Source organism: Peromyscus leucopus, chromosome 6 (assembly GCF_004664715.2).
Source record: "Peromyscus leucopus breed LL Stock chromosome 6, UCI_PerLeu_2.1, whole genome shotgun sequence".
NCBI lineage: Eukaryota > Metazoa > Chordata > Mammalia > Rodentia > Cricetidae > Peromyscus > Peromyscus leucopus.
Genome location: NC_051068.1, coordinates 74,192,689 through 74,210,725, shown reverse-complemented (window position 1 = coordinate 74,210,725; position 18,037 = coordinate 74,192,689). Strand labels below are relative to the sequence as shown.

At 39.9% G+C, this 18,037-nt stretch overlaps 1 protein-coding gene across 1 annotated transcript in view; it reads right to left on the bottom strand.

The window, feature by feature from the left end:
* Spag17 (sperm associated antigen 17) overlaps positions 1-18,037 on the bottom strand; it is a 244,861-nt gene that overhangs the window by 146,302 nt on the left and 80,522 nt on the right. The window contains 3 exon segments of the mRNA XM_037206932.1: positions 10,545-10,739; positions 12,449-12,472; positions 12,475-12,634. Coding sequence (XP_037062827.1) covers positions 10,545-10,739; positions 12,449-12,472; positions 12,475-12,634 — 379 coding nt within the window.

The following is an 18,037-nucleotide window of genomic DNA, read 5'->3' as shown; positions in this document are numbered from 1 at the left end:
CAGCATAACACATTAAAAAACTGAAGTAGACCCACTTCCCACAGGCCTACAGCCAGACTGGACGAGAGTGATTTATGCTTTAGTTAGCCTTCGGTCATGTTACAGCAGCTACATCTTTTCTGGGTATTTGCCCCCTGACTGTCAAGTGATAGTGGATTTCCATAAAGTTAGATTGAAAACTTACCTGAAATATTTATGTTTTTTTATTTCTATAACTAAAGAGTTGGGTCTACTACTATGACCTCATCATTCTATGGTAAAGCCTAATATTATGTTATTATATATATTTTTGAGACAGAGTTTCACGCTAGCCTAGGTTGGCCTGCAACTTATGATAGAGCCTGAAAATGGCCTCAAACTCATGGTCAATCCTCCTGTCTCAGCCTCTCAAGTTCTGGGATTATACATATCAGCCAGCATGCCTGTATCATAGAATATATTTGTATATTGATTTATTAGTACATGAACAGTCTTATAGATACTATATTTGATTCTTATGCAACAGTTTCTTGACAGTTTCAATAACAAATTATTTTAATATATGTATGTTTTGATATAGTCCAAGTTTATGATTTAATAGTTGCCTCTAGTCCAAAAGTCCTTTTGACAAAATGGAAATAAGTAAGACTTACTTCCTGAGTGGCCACATGGGGCTAGGACTCAGTAGGTGATTTTCATTTTCCTTCCTTTCCTCCCTTATGATCTCTCCAGACTCACTCTCAGTACTGTAGCGGCTGCTTTCAGGAGCCCCTCCTCCTACCCTATCTCCATTCCCCTCCCCCTCTCAGTGTGGCCCAGGCTCCTCCTACTCTTTCATCCATGTCTCTCCAAGTTCATTCTTTGTCCTAATGCAGCCTGTTTGCAGGAGCCTCTACTCCCGCCCCATCTCCTTTCCATGGGGATGCTGCCTCTTGGTACAGAACCCGCAGCCCCAGCACTTAGCCTATATCCCTTTTCAGCCCTCCATTTCGCACATCTCCAAGCATTTTTACCACTCACTGACCGCAGAAACACTCTCCAATGAGGACCCCCCCCCAGCCACCACACTTGTCTAGGATCCAGAGAGGGCAATAGAAACCAAAAAATGGAACACTCAGCCAAGAAAGATGAGACCAGATATTGACACCAAGAACATCATAACTCCAGATGCCTAGATCTCAGTGCAAAAACACAAACATGAACAGCCAAGACAATATGCTCCCACCAGAAGCCAGCAACCCTACTGAAGGAGGCCCTGAGAACTGAAATAAGAGGACTTCAAAATAGCTATTATGAATATATTCAGGGATCTTAAAGAGGATATGAATAAGTCCCTTAATGAAGTCTGTGAAATCATAAACAAAGAGTTGAATGAAATAATGAAAACAACTAAGGACATGACAGTGGATTTAATAAAGAAATAGAGTCATTGGGAAAAAAAAAAACCAAACTGAAATAATACTGGAAGTGAAAAATTTAGGATGCTAAACAAAAACCTCAGAGGTATGCCTCACCAACAAATTGTAAGATGTGGAAGAGGGAATCTCAGATGTTGAAGAAAAGGTACAGAAGTGGTACCTCAGTCAAAAAAAAAAAGTTAAATCTAAAGCCACAAAACATCAAATAAATCTGGAACACTATGAAAAAAAACTACGAATAATAGGGGTATAAGAAGGATAAAAAACCTAGGTAAAAGGCACAGAAAATATTTTTAACAAAATTATAAAAGAAAATTTCCCCAGGCTAAAGAAGGAGATGCTTATTTCGGTACAAGAAGCATAGAGGACACCAAGGGGCAGGTGTTCCCCATAATACATACTAATGAAAACACTAAATATACAAATTAAAGAAAGCCGCAAGGGAAAAAGACCAGGTACCATAGAAAAGCATATCCATTAGAATAACATGATTTTTCAGTGGATACTTGAAAGCCAGAAGGGCCTAGAAAGGTGTTCGATCAACTCTGATAGACCATTGATGCCAGCCCAGACTACTACACCCAGCAAAACTAGCAATCACTATTGCCAGAGAAAGAAAAATATTCCACAATAAAAGCATATTTAAGCAACTTCTATGTACCAACCCGGTGCTACAGAAGGCACTAGAAAGAACACTTTAGTCTGAAGAGGTTAACCACATCTAAGAAGACTCAAGGAATAATCCCACAACAGTAAATGAAAATGGGAGGGGGTACCATAACAACAAAATAATAATACTGTTCATTGATAACTCTCATTATTAATGGTCTCAATTTCATAATAAAAAGACATAGACTAATAGTTTGGATTGGAAAATGGGAGCCATCTTTCTTCTATATCCAAGAAACACATTTTACCATCAAGGACAGTTGTCACCTCAGGGTAAAAGGATGGGAAAATATATTCTAAGCAAATGGGCTCAAATAGCAAGTGGGAGTGGCCATTTGAATATTTGACAAACTAGATTTCAAATCATACCTATTCAAAAGATGTAGAGAAGGACACTGTATACTCATCCAAATGAAAATAGACCAAGGGGATATTGTAATTCTAAACATTTGTGCACCAAACACAAGGGCATCCAAGTTCATAAAAAACAAAGACTACTACAGCTAAAATCACATATTGACCCTCACACAGTAATAGTGGGTAACTTCAATAGCTTCAATACCCTACTTTTACCAATTGACAGGTCATCCAGACAAAACTAAATGGAGAAATGCTGGGGGTAAATAATGTCATAAACAAAATGGACCTAGAAGGTCTCTACAGAACATTCCACTCAAACAAAAAGAACATACTTTCTTCTTGTAGCTTATGGAACTTTCTCCAAAATTGACCACATATTTGGACACAAAGCAAATCTCAACAGATACAAGAACATTTAAATAATACCCTGCATTCTGTCTGTCCACCATGGATTAAAGCTGGATATCAACCACATGAAAATTACAGAAGTTTATAAATTTATAGAAAATGAACAGTTCACTATTGAATGGAAAATGGGTCAAGATAATCAGGAAGGAAACTGAAATTTTTTTTAGGATGAATGAAAGTGAAATTATAACATACCTGAACCTATGAAACATAGTGAAGGCAGTTCTATGAGGCAAGTTCATAGCACTAAGTGCCTACATCAAATAATTGGAGACATATCATATCAGTAACTTAGCAAAATATCTGGAAGCTCTAGAACAAAAGAAGAAACAATGCCCAAACAGAGTAGATGTCAAGAAATAACCAAACTCAGGACTGCAATCAATGAAATAGAAACAAACAAACAACAATGACAAAAACAATACAAAGAATCAATGCAACAAAGAGTTGGTTCTTTGAGAAAGTCAGTAGGATGGCAAACCATTAGCCAAATTAACTAAAAGATAAAGAGAGCAAAATCAAAATTAATGTAATTAGAGATGAAAAGGGGGACATTACAACAGACACTGAGAAAACCCTGAGAATCATAAGAACATACTTTAAAAATCTGTACTTCCTCCCAAACTCACTCATGTATCTTTGGTCAAAACAAGACACATGCCACATTGTCTTCAAAAGAGCTCCACATTCCCCTGGTGTCTATGAATGCAAAGGTCAGGATTGTCTGTGACTCTAATGCAAACCCAAGAAAAGTTTTCCTTGGGCATCTTTCAACAACCATTCTTCTCTATTTGTATCATAAATGTTCTCACTATCCACATTTTATAACCTGCAGTGCTATAGCACGATTGTCACAGGCCCCCAAACCTTAGCACAACTGACTCCAGGATGGACATACCATTCAGGTCGTAAAACTCAGTATATAGTCAGCACCATCTGCCAAAACTAAAATGAAGACTTAATCTATCAAAGTTCATAGTTCTGGGAAAGTCTTTAAATGTATTAGCCTTACTTTCTGGCTTCTGTAGCTCTGCTTCTCACTAACTGTTCTTGTTAACTGAAGTATGTCAACCCAGAATATGAATTTTGTGTTTAAAAGCTCACCCCGAGAAAGGCTTGGGGCTACACTGGGATCCCAAAATTTCAGTGTAGTCACTGGCCAGCTCATAAAGAATTTTTATTGGCCAAAAAATTTGTACTTTGCCAAATTGGAGAAATTAAAAGGAATCGATGAATTTCTTGATACTTACAACCTACCAAAGATAAATCAAGATTAAATAAGCAATTTAAACAGACCCATATAGACCCTAGCAAAATAGAAACAGTAATTAAAATTATCCCAATCAAAAAAATCCCAGAGCCAATGAATTTAACACAGAATCCTACCTTATCTTCAAAGAAGAATTAATGCTAACACTCCTAAATTATTCCACAAAATAGAAATCCAAGGAATATTTCCTTTTTTTTTTTTAACATGGTGACTATTCCTCTGATAGCAAAACAACACAAATACTCAAAAAAGAGAATAAGTTATAGGCCAATATCCTTTATGAATATAGATGCAAAAAGTTCTCAATAAAATACTTCCAAACTGAATCCAACAACAAATACATCAAAAAGATTATCAACCATGATCAAGTTGACTTCATCCCAAAGATATAGGTATGGTTCAACATGCATTAACTAATACATGTAATCCACCATACAGACTGAAAGCAAAAAAAAAAAAAAAAAAAAAAAAAAAAAAAAAAAAACATACAATCATCTAATTAGATGCAAAAAAGGCTCTGAAAAAATCCAATACCCCTTCATGATAAGAGTTCTAGAGAGATACAGAGGACATACCTCGCCATAATAAAAGCAATTCACAGGAAGCTCACAGCCAACATCAATTTAATTGGGGAGAAACTTGGAGCATTTTCACTAAAATCAGGAATAAGACAAGGATATTCACTCTGTCCATATCTATCCTATACAGTACTCAAAGTCCTAGACAGAGTAATACTCAGAGATCAAGGGTATAAAAATATGTGAGAAAGAAATATCTTTATTTTTAGATGATAAAATTTTATACATAAATAGCCCCATAAATTAAATGAGGGAACTTTTTTTTTTTTTTTTTTTTTGGTCTTTTGAGACAGGATTTCTCTGTGTAGTTTTTGTGCCTGTCCTGGATCTCGCTCTGTAGACCAGGCTGGCTTTGAACTCACAGAGATCCACCTGCCTCTGCCTCCCCAGTGCTGGGATTAAAGGTGTGTGCTACCACTACCTGTGCTAATCAGGGAACTTTTACAGCTGATAAACACCTTCAGCAAAGTAGCAGGATACAAAATTAATAAAGTTAATTAAATTAAAACCAGCAGTCTTACTATATTCAAAATAACAAATGGTCTGAAAGAAAATCAGGGAAATAATAACTTTTACAATAGCTCAAAAATCATCTTTGAATATCTCTCACCAAGCAAGTGAAAGACTTGTATAATAAAAACTTTAAGGCATTGAAGAAAGAAATTGAAGAAGACACCGGAAGATAAAAGTATCTCCCATGTCCACAGATTGGTAGGAATAATGCATCTAAAATGGCCGTCCTACCAAAAGCAATCAGTAGATTCAGTGCACTGTCCATCAAACTCCAACACACTTCTTCACAGAAATTGAAAAGGCAATTATCAGCTTTATAATGAAACACCTAAAAACCTCCAAGATAGCTAAAACTGTCCTGGAAACCAACATAACAGCAACAACACACATCCTGCTGCAAGTATCACTATTCAGATTTTAAGTTGTACTATATAGTTATAATAATAAAACCAGCACAGTATTGCCATAAAAACAGACACATTGATTGATGGAATCTAATTGAAGATACAGACGTAAGTTCACACCCCTATGGAAACCTGATCTTTCACAAAGAAGCCAGAAATACACACTGGGGAAAACAAAACAAAACAAAACAAAACAAAACAAAACAAAACAAAACAAAACAAAACAAAACAACATCTTCAACAAGTGGTACTGGTCAAATGGATGGCTGCATGTGGAAGAATGCAAATCAATCCATACTTATTACCCTGCAAAGCAAAACAAAACAAAACAGAAACCAACTCCAAATGGATAAAGGGCATCGACATAAGGTCAGACACACTTGAGTCTTATAGAAGAGAAAGTAGGAATAGTCTTGAAGTCATTGGCACAGGAAAGGATTTTCTGAACAGGACACCAACAAGGCACTAAGAACAACAATGATATCTCTTTCCTTGTTCTCTCACTCTGCTCCTGATCCAGCTAGGACCTCCCGCTCCCCTAAGCTCTCTTTCTCCTGACGCTTGTCCTCTATTACCCCACCCCCACCCCAGTTTGCTTATATAGATCTCATCCATTTTTCTGTCACTGGGCAATCCTGTGTCTTTCCTAAGGTTCTCTTTACTAGCTAGCCTCCCTGGAGCTGTGAGTTGCAGTCTGGTTATCTTTTGCTTTATATCTAGTATTCACTTATGAGTGACTACATACCATGTTTGTCCTTCTTAGTCTGGGTTACCTCACTCAGGATGATATTTTCTAGTTCCATCCATTTGTCTGCAAACCTCATGATGTCATTGTTTTTTTTTTTTCTGTTGATTCATACTCCATTGTGTATATGTACCACATTTTCTTTATGTGAACTGTGAACCAATAGCTGAGGAGCCCCCATGGTACTGGACTAGGCCCTCTGGATAAGTGAGACAATTGTTTAGCTTGAACTGTTTAGGGGGCCCCCAGGCAGTGAGACCAGGACCTGTCCTTAGTGCATGAGCTGGCTTTTTGGAACCTAGTGCCTATGCTGAGACACTTTGTTCAGCCTTGGTGCAGAGAGGAGGGGCTTGGACCTGCCTCAACTGAATGTACCAGGCTGGGCTGATTCCCCAGGGGAGACCTTGCCTTGGAGGAGGTGGGAATGGGGAGTGGGCTGGGAGTAAGGCTAGGGGGCGATGGGGGGAAGGAGGACAGGGGAATCTGTGGTTGACATGTAAAATAGAAAATCTCCTAATAATAGTAAAAAAAGAACAACAATTAATAAATGGGACCTCATGAAACTGAAATGCTTCTGTATGGAAAAGGACAGCATCATTCAGGAAAAGTGACAACCTACAGAATGACATGAGATCTTTACTAATTATACATCTGATAAGAGGGTTAGTATCCAAAATACATAAAGAACTAAAAAAACCTGAACATTAAAACAAATAACCCAATTAAAAAATGGGCTACAGAATTAAGCAGAGTTCTCAAAAGACAAAACACACATAGCTGAGAAACATGGAAAGAAATGTTCAACGCTCTTATTCATTAGGGAAATGCAAACTAAATGACGTTGAGATTTCATCTTACACCAGTTAGAATGGCCAAGATCAATTAAAAAAATAAATAACAGTATGTGATGGCAAGGATGTAGAGAAAGGGGAACACTTCTTTATTGCTGGTGGGAGTGAAAACTTGTACGGCCAATATGGAAATGAATGTGGTGGTTCCTGAGGAAGTTGGGCACAGACAGACCTCAAGATCCAGCTATACCCTTCTTTGGCATATACCTAAAGGACTCTACATCCAACTACAAAGGATACTTTGATCATTCATCATTGCTGCTCTATTTAAAATAGCCAGAAATTGGAAACAGCCTAGATGTCTACCAACAGTTGAATGGATAATGAAAATGCAGTATATTTTCACAATGGAATATTATTCAGCTGGTAGGAAAATGAAATTATGAAATTTTCAGGCAAATGAATGGAGCTAGAAAGAAGTCATCCAGAATGAGGTAATTCAGATCCCAAAAGACAAATAAATTGTATACTGTCTCTTATATGTGGATGTTAGCTTTTTAGCCTTTGATATGTGTGCCACAATCTGAATAACCAACCACAGAGGTTAGTTACCTAGTAAGGGACTGGGGGTGGGGGACAGGATCTCTCAAGAAAAGGGAAAAGAGAATAAAATGTAGAGACAATGGGAAACTAGAATGGGAGTATTAAAAGAGGGAGGGGATGGGAGAGAAGGGGAAAAGAAGCAAGGTAGGGAGGGACAACCAACACAGAAGGCCATGTGGAAAACCTACTTCTGGAGAAACTTCCTAAGATATATACGAATACGAAAGTAATCCAAATAGAGTCACCAAATAATGTGGGAGACAATGCCCCAGTTGGACATCTTATGCTATCAAGTAAAGGCCAGTGCCTGGAATGGGCTATGTCCTGCTGAGTTGTTGGCCAAAGGGTAACCTCCAGACATCACAAGTTATTGCCAATGCTCTTGGTTACTCTCTATAACCTACTGCTGAAGAGAACACTTACATATGTCATCAAACATGGAACAGTTGAGCTGGTGCCTAACTAGAAGTTTCACCCTTACTGACTAATGTTCATGGTACTGGAATGTATTTTCCAGGCTATCAGAGGAGAAAGGTAATCATTAGTATCATCCAGCTACAAATCCTGTGACCTGCCTGCAAGATATACTTGTACAATAGTGTCGTAAATGTTATGGCAGTAACCAACCACGTTCTGACTGGATTAAAGGCCCACTCCATGAGATAAAACCTATATATTACTCTGCTCAAGCTTTTAAAAACTGAAAACTAGGTATGTCATGGGCCTATGGGGAAACTTAACACTATTATTCTGATAAAGGAATACAGCAATAAAATGACTCCTAATGACATTTCTGATATACACATAGATCAGTGCCTTGCAGTACATGGGAACTATCACAGAGACCCACAACTGGACAATGTAAGAGAATGAGCAGCTTTGGATTACTTGGTACTGAATAGGACATTTTCGTCAAAGTTCTCCCTTCAAGGATCAGTGATCTACGTAGAATAAGAGGCAGAAAGACTAAGAGGCGGAGGTAATGGGTATCTCCAAGGAAAGAGAGTCTTCCAGACACAAGACTGATGTACTTTTGAATTCACAGAGACTGTGGTAGCATGTACAAGGCTTGAAAAGTTTTAAGATAGGCAGGGTCCCAGCACTGAGATGGGGAAGTGGACACAGGGTCCTACCCCAAACCAAGAAGTTATCTGTAATTGATACTAACTGGTAAGAGAAAAATCAGTTTTCTCCAGTTGCATCTTATTGGGTATATTAACCACACTTCACAGCTGGCCCCATTCTCGGGAGTAGTTGGCCAACACAAAACTAACTCAATAGACTTTCTGTAAATTTTTTTTGTCTACACTTTTTGGAGGGCACTTTTTCTTATCAGTCTCTTGCTTTTATATTTTCATTTTTGTTTTTGTGGAGTTTTTTGTGAATTTTTTTGTTTTTTGTTTGCATTTTTGAAAAGAGAGAGAGTGAAAGAACAAGTTTGGTGAGTGGGCAGGCTGGAGGGTCTTTGAGGAATCAGGGGAGGGAAAACCTCATGATATAGTGTATGAACATATTTTTTCCTTTTTTCTTTTTGGTTTTTCGAGACAGGGTTTCTCTGTGTAGTTTTGGTGCCTGTTCTGGATCTCGCTCTGTAGACCAGGCTGGCCTCGAACTCACTGAGATCTGCCTGGCTCTGCCTCCCGAGTGCTGGGATTAAAGGTGTGCACCACCACTGTCTGGTGAAAGTATTTTTTCAATTAAAAAAGACATACTTCCTTAAGAGTATTGTGAAAACTACACAAATCAATATACTTAGAGCTCTTAATATTGAGCTTAGTCCCCAAGTTATGCACCCAATAAATAGTAATTATTATTATTATCAAAGGTAGTGATTTCTAACTTTGAGAAAAAAATGGAAAGAAATCACCATGCGGCTGTGTGAGTTAAAAAGCATAACAAAAATACTGATAATAACATTAAAACCAATACATGCTATGGGAATAACTTGGCTCCTTGAATCACAGATTTATATTGATTCTCAGTGCTATTACCTCAAGGGCACAGCAGCTTCCTGCTTCTTTCCTACATAGAGAATCTAGCACAATTCCCTAACACAAAAACTCCAAGGCTCAAAATGACTGAACAGTAGTGTGTCTGGAGCTTGGTCCCATTAATTTCCCAGTTTAAGTCTGGAAGAAAGAAGGACTCCTTTGACTTTTATCACAAAGAGTTAGTAATACATGTAGAATTAATAACATGTAGGATCCAACTAGAGAGATGCCTCAGCAGTTAAGAGCACTTGCTGTTCTTCTAGAGGACCTGAGTTCAGTTCCCAGCAATCATGTCAGGTGGTTTATAGCCACTTATAACCCCAGCTCCAAAAGATCCAATACCCTCTTCTGTCTCCCATGAACACACACATATGCGCATGCACAAATCCAACTGTGTGATCTTCCCTGGGCTGTTTGGTGACCATGTCATTTGGAAGAAAAGAGTCTCAACAGAGATTCATCCAGCCCAGGCTTTGGCCAAACATTACAGGTCAAAAGTTCCTGAGAAACACAGTTTTGTAACCACACTTGCTTTCAGCTAAAAGGCTGAGAAGTCATAATTGTGTAACCAAGTCTTCTGACCTGCAATCCATGTTTTCTGCCACTACACAGGGATACAAGCACAGAGTATGAATCTAATTTGCCAAATTTATGACTCTTGGCTAATACAAGCAGAATAAATAGCAAATCAGTCCTGAAAGGATTTAATAATGTGCGTATTTTATGACCATGTTTCGGCTAGCAGATTGCATTTATGCTTGAAGGACGGGGGGGTAATAATGATGGACTCGTGAGTTGTATAGCCAACTGCATACCTTCGGGCTGAAGGACAGCTTCCTGCTGCTGGCTGACTGCTGCCAGGTGGGTCTGCAGAGGTTCATAATTCTCTGAAGATATTTTAATCACACTGGTTATAGGAATGCCAAGCTCAGTCATAATGGCTAATAGCTGAGGATTGTAGAAGCCCACAACAATAATGTAATACTGGGCACCATCATCTGGCTCATCATCTGTTGGAAATACCACAGAGAAGGTCAGCTATCCTTGTTAGATAGAACAGGTTGTCCCCAGACAAATCAATGGTGATACGCATTATGCATGCATTTGTAATCCCTCTGGCTTGCCAAGACCCAGCCAGTTGGCTGGAATGCAGGCCTGTTGACTGCTTTTCATTATTGCCCTTCCAGTAAAGAGGCTGTGGCCATTTTACAATATATTAAATCATGTTTGCAAATGAGACATAGGCATACTAGGAAGGCCAACATACATGGGGCCTGTGGCCATGGAAAATGGTGCTTCGGGTTTTGTCAGAGTTTAGCCTGTAACTAGTTCCTTTTGGTTCTAATCTCTTTTGAGTAGTACCTGGCTTGACTCCTGACTTACAAGTAGCTGCAGCTTTCTGGTACTTTATAAGCAGAGGTATTTACAGGCTAAGGAAATACTGTGGAGGTACTCTGTAGCACAGCACTGAATGAACTCATGTCAGTGGTGGCGAGAACCCTATGCATCTATTGTGGGGCAGCTATTTATTGCATTACATTTGAAAAAAATGCATAGGGCACATTTTTTAATGGTTCTCTTCTTTTTTTTCCTGGTGATGCTCCTTATGGATATTAAAACATGATATTCTGCGGGTGAGAATCATTGCTCTGCTCCTGTGCAGACTGTGCATGATACATAAAAACCTTACACTGTACAGTGTGGCACAGTACATGCCATATAACAGATGTTCAAGTTTTCATTTTTAAGTAATTATTTCTCCCAATCACTAAAATGATCAACATTGGTATTGCCTGTGGGTGCATAGCATCTTTGCTTCTGGGAGTATTATCTTTATAGCAAAGCTACATGGAAGGAACCAACTGATAAAGGATGCAAAAACAAGCCCATTTCTCTTCATTAAAATGTAGTAAAGATCAAAACTGCTTAAAAAAATCAAGTCTATTGATTACAAATAACAAACAAATAAAACAAAGAGAGGAACAGGTAGTTCTGTCTGGGCTCAAAGAGAACCAGCAATGGGTCACTAGTAACTCCTAAGGATGATTCAGTTTTGCATCAGTCATTTCAGAGGGAAGGAAGTTCCTTTTGGTTTGCTGGAGACAGAATGGTGGTGGGAAAGTCTGAGTTAAGAAGTTGTGCTCTGCATGCACCTCAGCTTATTAGATTTGATTACTGCTCCTCCTCACATGAATCAATTTCTAGGCCACTTACTTATCTCTGTGTGTGTCGAAGTGATGCATGTGTGTGCCATAATATGTCTGAGGAGGCCAGGGGACAACTTGTGGAAGTTGGTTCTCTCCTCTCACCATGGGAAGCCTGGGGATGGTGCTCAAATGGTCAGGCCTGAGAGGTGTGTAGCTTTACCCATGTGTCCATCTTGCTGGATCATTTTCACGTTCCCTATAATTACACTTGACTTTCCATTATATTCTCAACAAGACAGTAAGCTTCCTGATGGTCCAATAACTTGCCATTTCATTCTCTGCTCTCATAATATAAATGTGCCCAGGGAGATACATGCTAAGTAAACATTTTCTAAATCCATACATGGATTGCAAATAGAAATATTTTTCAGTTGGAGTGTCACAGAATGTAAGCTATTTGTGGCTTCATGATAAACAAAAGGCTAGGGATGATGGAGTATAAATTATTGGGGTGACTGCTGAAGCTATATCCTGATCCAAAAAGCAAGAGGTAAAAGACATGACCCACTGACCAATGTAGGTTTTGGTATCGTCTTCTCCCCCCTCCGTTTTAACTGGGTGGTCTTCTTCACTGCTGCAGCGGCCTCGGGCTGGTCCTTCCCCTTTCCTTTTCCAGCCTTGGCACTGGGGGCCTTCTTCTCTTTGGGAGACTTTGCTTTTCCTTTGTCCTTTTCCGACTTTGCCCTTTCTTCTATCATCTGGAATGAGAGATCACATTCTTACCCTCCAAGTCATCTTGTGAACAAGCAAAGGCTTCCCCAAAGTCAGCCAAAGGAATCCTCTAATTCACTTCATCAAAGCAATCCTCTATTTCACTGTATACTCACTATTATTTGTCATTTATACATCGTCGAAGTCAGGACAATGGAGACTTCAGCTTGAATTGAAGTTGTGACGGCCAAATCAGTGGAGGGCAGTGAGGGGCAGGCATGGAGGTGGGTGGGAAGGTACCAGGAGGTTTTTTTTTAAAAGACTAGCCTTGTGGGAGAGATTTATCTGAAGGAGCCTCTCAAACACTTCAGCTGTGTGTGTGTGTGTGCGTGTGTGTGTGTGTGTGTGTGTGTGTGTGTGTGTGTGTGCTGGAGTTGGGTAGGGCAGAGTGGTGGGGTTGCAGGGGGTGCAAGGAAGCTGAATATTCTTGTGTCAGGAGCTTGGGTTTGTCTCTTAGGCCAACTCTGGAGAGCACCTGTCATTGTGTGAAAACAAACAAAACAAAACAAACAAACAAAACAAAACAAAACAAAGAAACTGGGGAAACAAAGAATAGGCTTCCGAAAACCTCCTTGCAGATGATTTTCATGCTGGCTATTTTTTAAAGGTTAAAATGTCTTTGGAGATCTTAGCACCGAGAAATTCTCTTTATTACAATTCCACCTAAAAGCATGCAGCCCTGACCATTGGCTGCTATCTAAAATACAGAAAGGGGATCGGCAGAGGCCACTAGTCAGATGAGTTCTTCATAGATAGCTTTGGGCCATGCTTAGTTCACAGGAAGATCTAATATTTACCGCCCCTCCCTTCAAAAATCCCTCCCAATTTTGCATACTATTTCATAGTGTAATTGTACCTGTGTTTATAAACTGGAAGCATTTATTCACACTAAAATGACACTGGAGTACTCGTCCCAAGAGGATGACTCTACAGGATATTTACAATTTGTGGAACTTACTACGTTTTCCCATACACAACAACACTGAAAACAAAAAGTAATTAAAATATTGTACCACTACTTTGGTACTTTGATATCAACTTTTTAATGTCATGAAAACTAATTTGAAACCATCTCAGATATCATAAGTAGGGTAAGTCAAAGATAGGAAACTTTGCTACTCAGCTAATAAGCAGCATCATGGGGGGAGGGAGGTTTGTCCTCTACTCCACAAGCGTTTTGGTGGCCAAAGGCTCTGAAGAACTCAGGCCAGTTTTGGCTTTCATGACTGGTATCATTGGTGTCAAAGGATTCCCTGTCTAGAGTGGGGGCTCCGGTGTGGGCAGCACTCTGCCCCTCCAGCACTGGTTCCTCAGCAACCTTGAGAAACAAATCTCTGTGAAGGCTACTGCTGCTGCTTATAGCACTGGGTAAAGACTGTGAAAGTACACCACTGCTTCTGGAGAATGAAGAGAAATTGAATGTGGCTGAAGCATATGCAAGTGGTAAAAAAAAAAATAGTAGAAGAGATGGAGGCAACAACTATAGCAGCAGCAGCAGCAGCAGCAACAAAAACAAAAGCAGCAGCAGCAACAACAGCAGTAGCATAAACCTTGGGATGGAAGAGAAAGTTCCAGAAACCAGCCCCATGCCAGACAGACAAGGGCTGCTAAAAGAGAAAGAGCACATTGTCAAAGTCAAGTCTACCAGACTTCTGTCTCTCTCATTCTATTCCCAGTAATGAAGATGAACTAAGCCTATTGAGAAAATATCAGCAGAAACAGAAGTTGTGAAAACCTGTGAGATACCAGCATCATGTACTCACTTGCTCATTCAGTGGACATTTTCTTGAGCTGAGGGAAACAGCAGCAGAGGCTGGAAGGTCATGAACTCCACGGGTATGATACAGATGAGGTACTAGGATATGAGAGGGTCCAGCATTTCCCTCTGCTCTCTATAGAATTGGTGCCTACAGCAGGGCTAGGCACTACCCCTTCGAGTTCAGTCGAAGGGAGAAGAAAGCTATGTAAACAAACAGGTAAAAATAGAACTACAAAGTTTAGTGAATTTAGAGACAGTGACAGAGGAGACTTTGCTCATAAGTTGGAAGATGTAATGCCTTCTCTCAGGAGGTGACATTTGAATAAAAACCTGAAAAATGAGTCATAATGCACATGAGAAGCAGGGAAAAGGTGATGTGTGAAGGCATTTGGGCATGAAGGAACTGTGTGTTCAGAGAACCAAAACACAATCCACAGGGCAAAAGGGGCAGAGTGGCCCAAAGACAAGGGTAGGAGACCAGGCATGGGCAGTTCACCCAGGGCTTGGAGATAGGGCTAATGAATTCATACTTCATTGACAATTCAGTAGGAAGACTTGAGGGCTTGCAGGTTGGGGGAGTCTTCAGAAAACAGAAAATCTAATAAGGAAGCTGGACATAGTTCAGAGAAGACCTAACAGTGGCTCCCATCCAGGTTTTGGTAAAGTGGAGAAAAGGAGATGGATTTGAGATCCATTTTGGATGTTGAAACTATGAGAGTCAAATGATTAGTCATGAGGCGTATCAAAGAGAACATCCTGGACTTGAGTCTGAGCCTCTGGGTGGTTTGGTGGTGGCCCTTACTGAGGTGGAGAAGATTGGGTGAGAAATGGTTTTCAGTTAAGTTGTGAAGAACACTTGAAGTGATCATGCTGTATTTGAGGTGCCCTGTGACACTAGGAGCAACATTCTCCATTCAGAGGAGATAATGACTACAGTTACAAATGCAGGAGCACGTCATTGGATCAGCTAATTTAATGGGAAGAGATGAATTGACTTGGGTAAGAGTTTCTTTTTCTTTCTTTCTTCCTTCCTTCCTTCCTTCTTTCCTTCCTTCATTCCTTCCTCCCTTCCTTCCTTCCTTCCTTTCTTTTTGAGACAGGGTTTCTCTGTGTAGCTTTGCATCTTTACTGGAACTCACTCTGTAGCCCAGACTGGCCTCGAACTCACACAGATCCACCTGCCTCTGCCTCCCGAGTGCTGGGATTAAAGGCGTGCACCACCACCATCGCCCAGCTCAAGAGTTTCTTAAAAATGTGAAAACTGGGCTTTGGATCATGGGAACTCCAACACTGACCCATTTGGTAGAGTAGAAGAAGTCAGCCAAAAAGAAGGAGAAGTTAATAAAAGGTCAAAAACAAATGTAGATGGTGAAAAGAGAGAGCAAGTGGACCAAACGGGGCAGGAAGATGCATTGGTAATTGTGGGTGGGCTGTAGAGGTGGTAGACAGGCAGACAGGGACACCAAGGAGAGCATTTGTATGAGCAACTGCCTTGGGAAGTTTACTTGTGAAGGGAACTAGAGCTCTGAGTCATCCCTCATGTGAGCAGAGGACAGTGGGTAGGAAGATGAGGTAAGAATGTACCTTTGTGTATAAAGCCAGGAGCTGCTGTCTTTGCAGGCTGATGGAATGATCCAGTACAGAGGGAGACATCGAAGGTTTGGGGAAAACTGAAAATCTCAAGACAAGATTCACTAGGAAGAGAAATTTCTAGTTCTTTAGGAGCCACAGAGAGAGGCTCAGTGGTTTAGGTGTGGATGAAAGAAAGGAAGAGGTCTGGGTGGTGGTGAGAGAATGTTTCCATTTTTCAGAAGTGGGAGGTAAAGTCAGCAGCAGAGATGAGCAGGCAGAAACTTGGGACATTCCAATAAGGTGAGAGCGTGTCCCAGTCACCTTAGACAGTCAGAGAGCAAGTGTACTAGAAAAAGCAGCAGAACTCAGAATCCAGTGCCGGGATGAAAATAAAACCAGCATGCTGGGTCCTCTTAATGTCTCATGTTGTCTTCTTTGTCTGCTCAGATCCAGACAGGGAAAGGGTGGGAGAGGTCACTGAGTTCATAATCATGGTGGAAATGAGACTTTGTAAAGCATGGTCATCTGGACCATGGAGCAAAATAGCAGAAATGGCAATGGATGGAGATGGGGGCTCCCATGCACCGGCAGTTACAATGGGGTTGAATTAACTCCCTCCCCCTCCTCTCTCTCTCTTTTTTTTTTTTTCTTCTTTTGTGTGTGTGTGTGTGTGTGTGTGTGTGTGTGTGTGTGTGTTATTAGGTCATTTTTAAGAGGAAAGGATAAGGAACATCCAAGGTTAGAGAATGTGAGATCCTTTTTTTTTTTTTTTTTGATTGGCATAAGGTATCCAGCTTTTTATTTTATTTTATTTTTATATTTATTTTATTTTATTTATTTATTTATTTATCTGTTGTCAGCTTGATACAGTACAAATTCTAATAGTGAAATGTTTCATTGAGACTTGCCCAGTAATTGAGTAAAACCAAAATTTATTATAAGCCACAGTCATCCTAGGGTTCCCCCTGTTATATAGCCTCCCTGGTTCTGTGGGTTGCAGTCTGATTGTTCTTTGCTTTATATCTAGAATCCACTTATGAGTGAGTACATACCATGTTTGTCCTTCTGGGTTTGGGTTACCTCACTCAGAATGATATTTTCTAGTCCATCCATTTGCCTGCAAATTTCATGCTGTCATTGTTTTTCTCTGCTGACCACATTTTTTAGTCCATTCTTTAGTTGATGGACATCTAGGTTGTTTCCATGTTCTGGCTATAACTAATAGTGCTGCTATGAACATAGTTGAGCATGTATCTTTAGGGTATGATTGAGCATATGCCCAAGAGCGGTATGGCTGGGTCTTGAGGTAGATCGATTCCCAATTTTCTGAGAAACCACTATACTGCTTTCCACTCTTGAACGCATTAGCACAGGAGATCACTTCCTAAATATAACACCAGCAGCACAGACACTGAGCACAACAATTAATAAATGGACCTCTTGAAACTGAGATGCTTTTGTAGGGCAAAAGACACGGTCAATAAGACAAAAAGACAGCCTACAGAATGGGAAAAGATCTTCACCAACCCCACATCTGACAGAGGACTGATCTCCAAAGTATATAGAGAATGTGAGATCTTAAGGCACTGGGTCATAGTAGGACCACAGGAGTAAATGGCTAATGTGGGATGAAGGAAATAACTATTAGATAATCAAGGAGCCATTATGAAGAGCCTTGTTCACCATAAGAAAAACAGCAAGGAAACAAATCACAATGGAAAAGAGACCTAGAGGGGTCAAGGGTGCTAGTGCCAATTCAAGTGTCCAAGACAGTGATGAACAACAGACCAATAGGAGGGTATAGAAAACTGGGCATATACCTATGGTCAGGCTGCTGCATCAGGTGCCAGGGCTGCAAACCATTAAACACACCTCTCTAGTTTACATTTGCAGTTCTCTACAGCTTTCTGTTTTTCTACACAGAGAAAAAAATGCAGTTTAGGCCAATAAGTCTGCCCTGTAATACCGAAAGTAATATTTACAGCAGTAAATTAGCAAATGGCTATTTTAATCATAGCTGTCATCATCAATATTAGGATATTTCTATTTACTGAGTTCA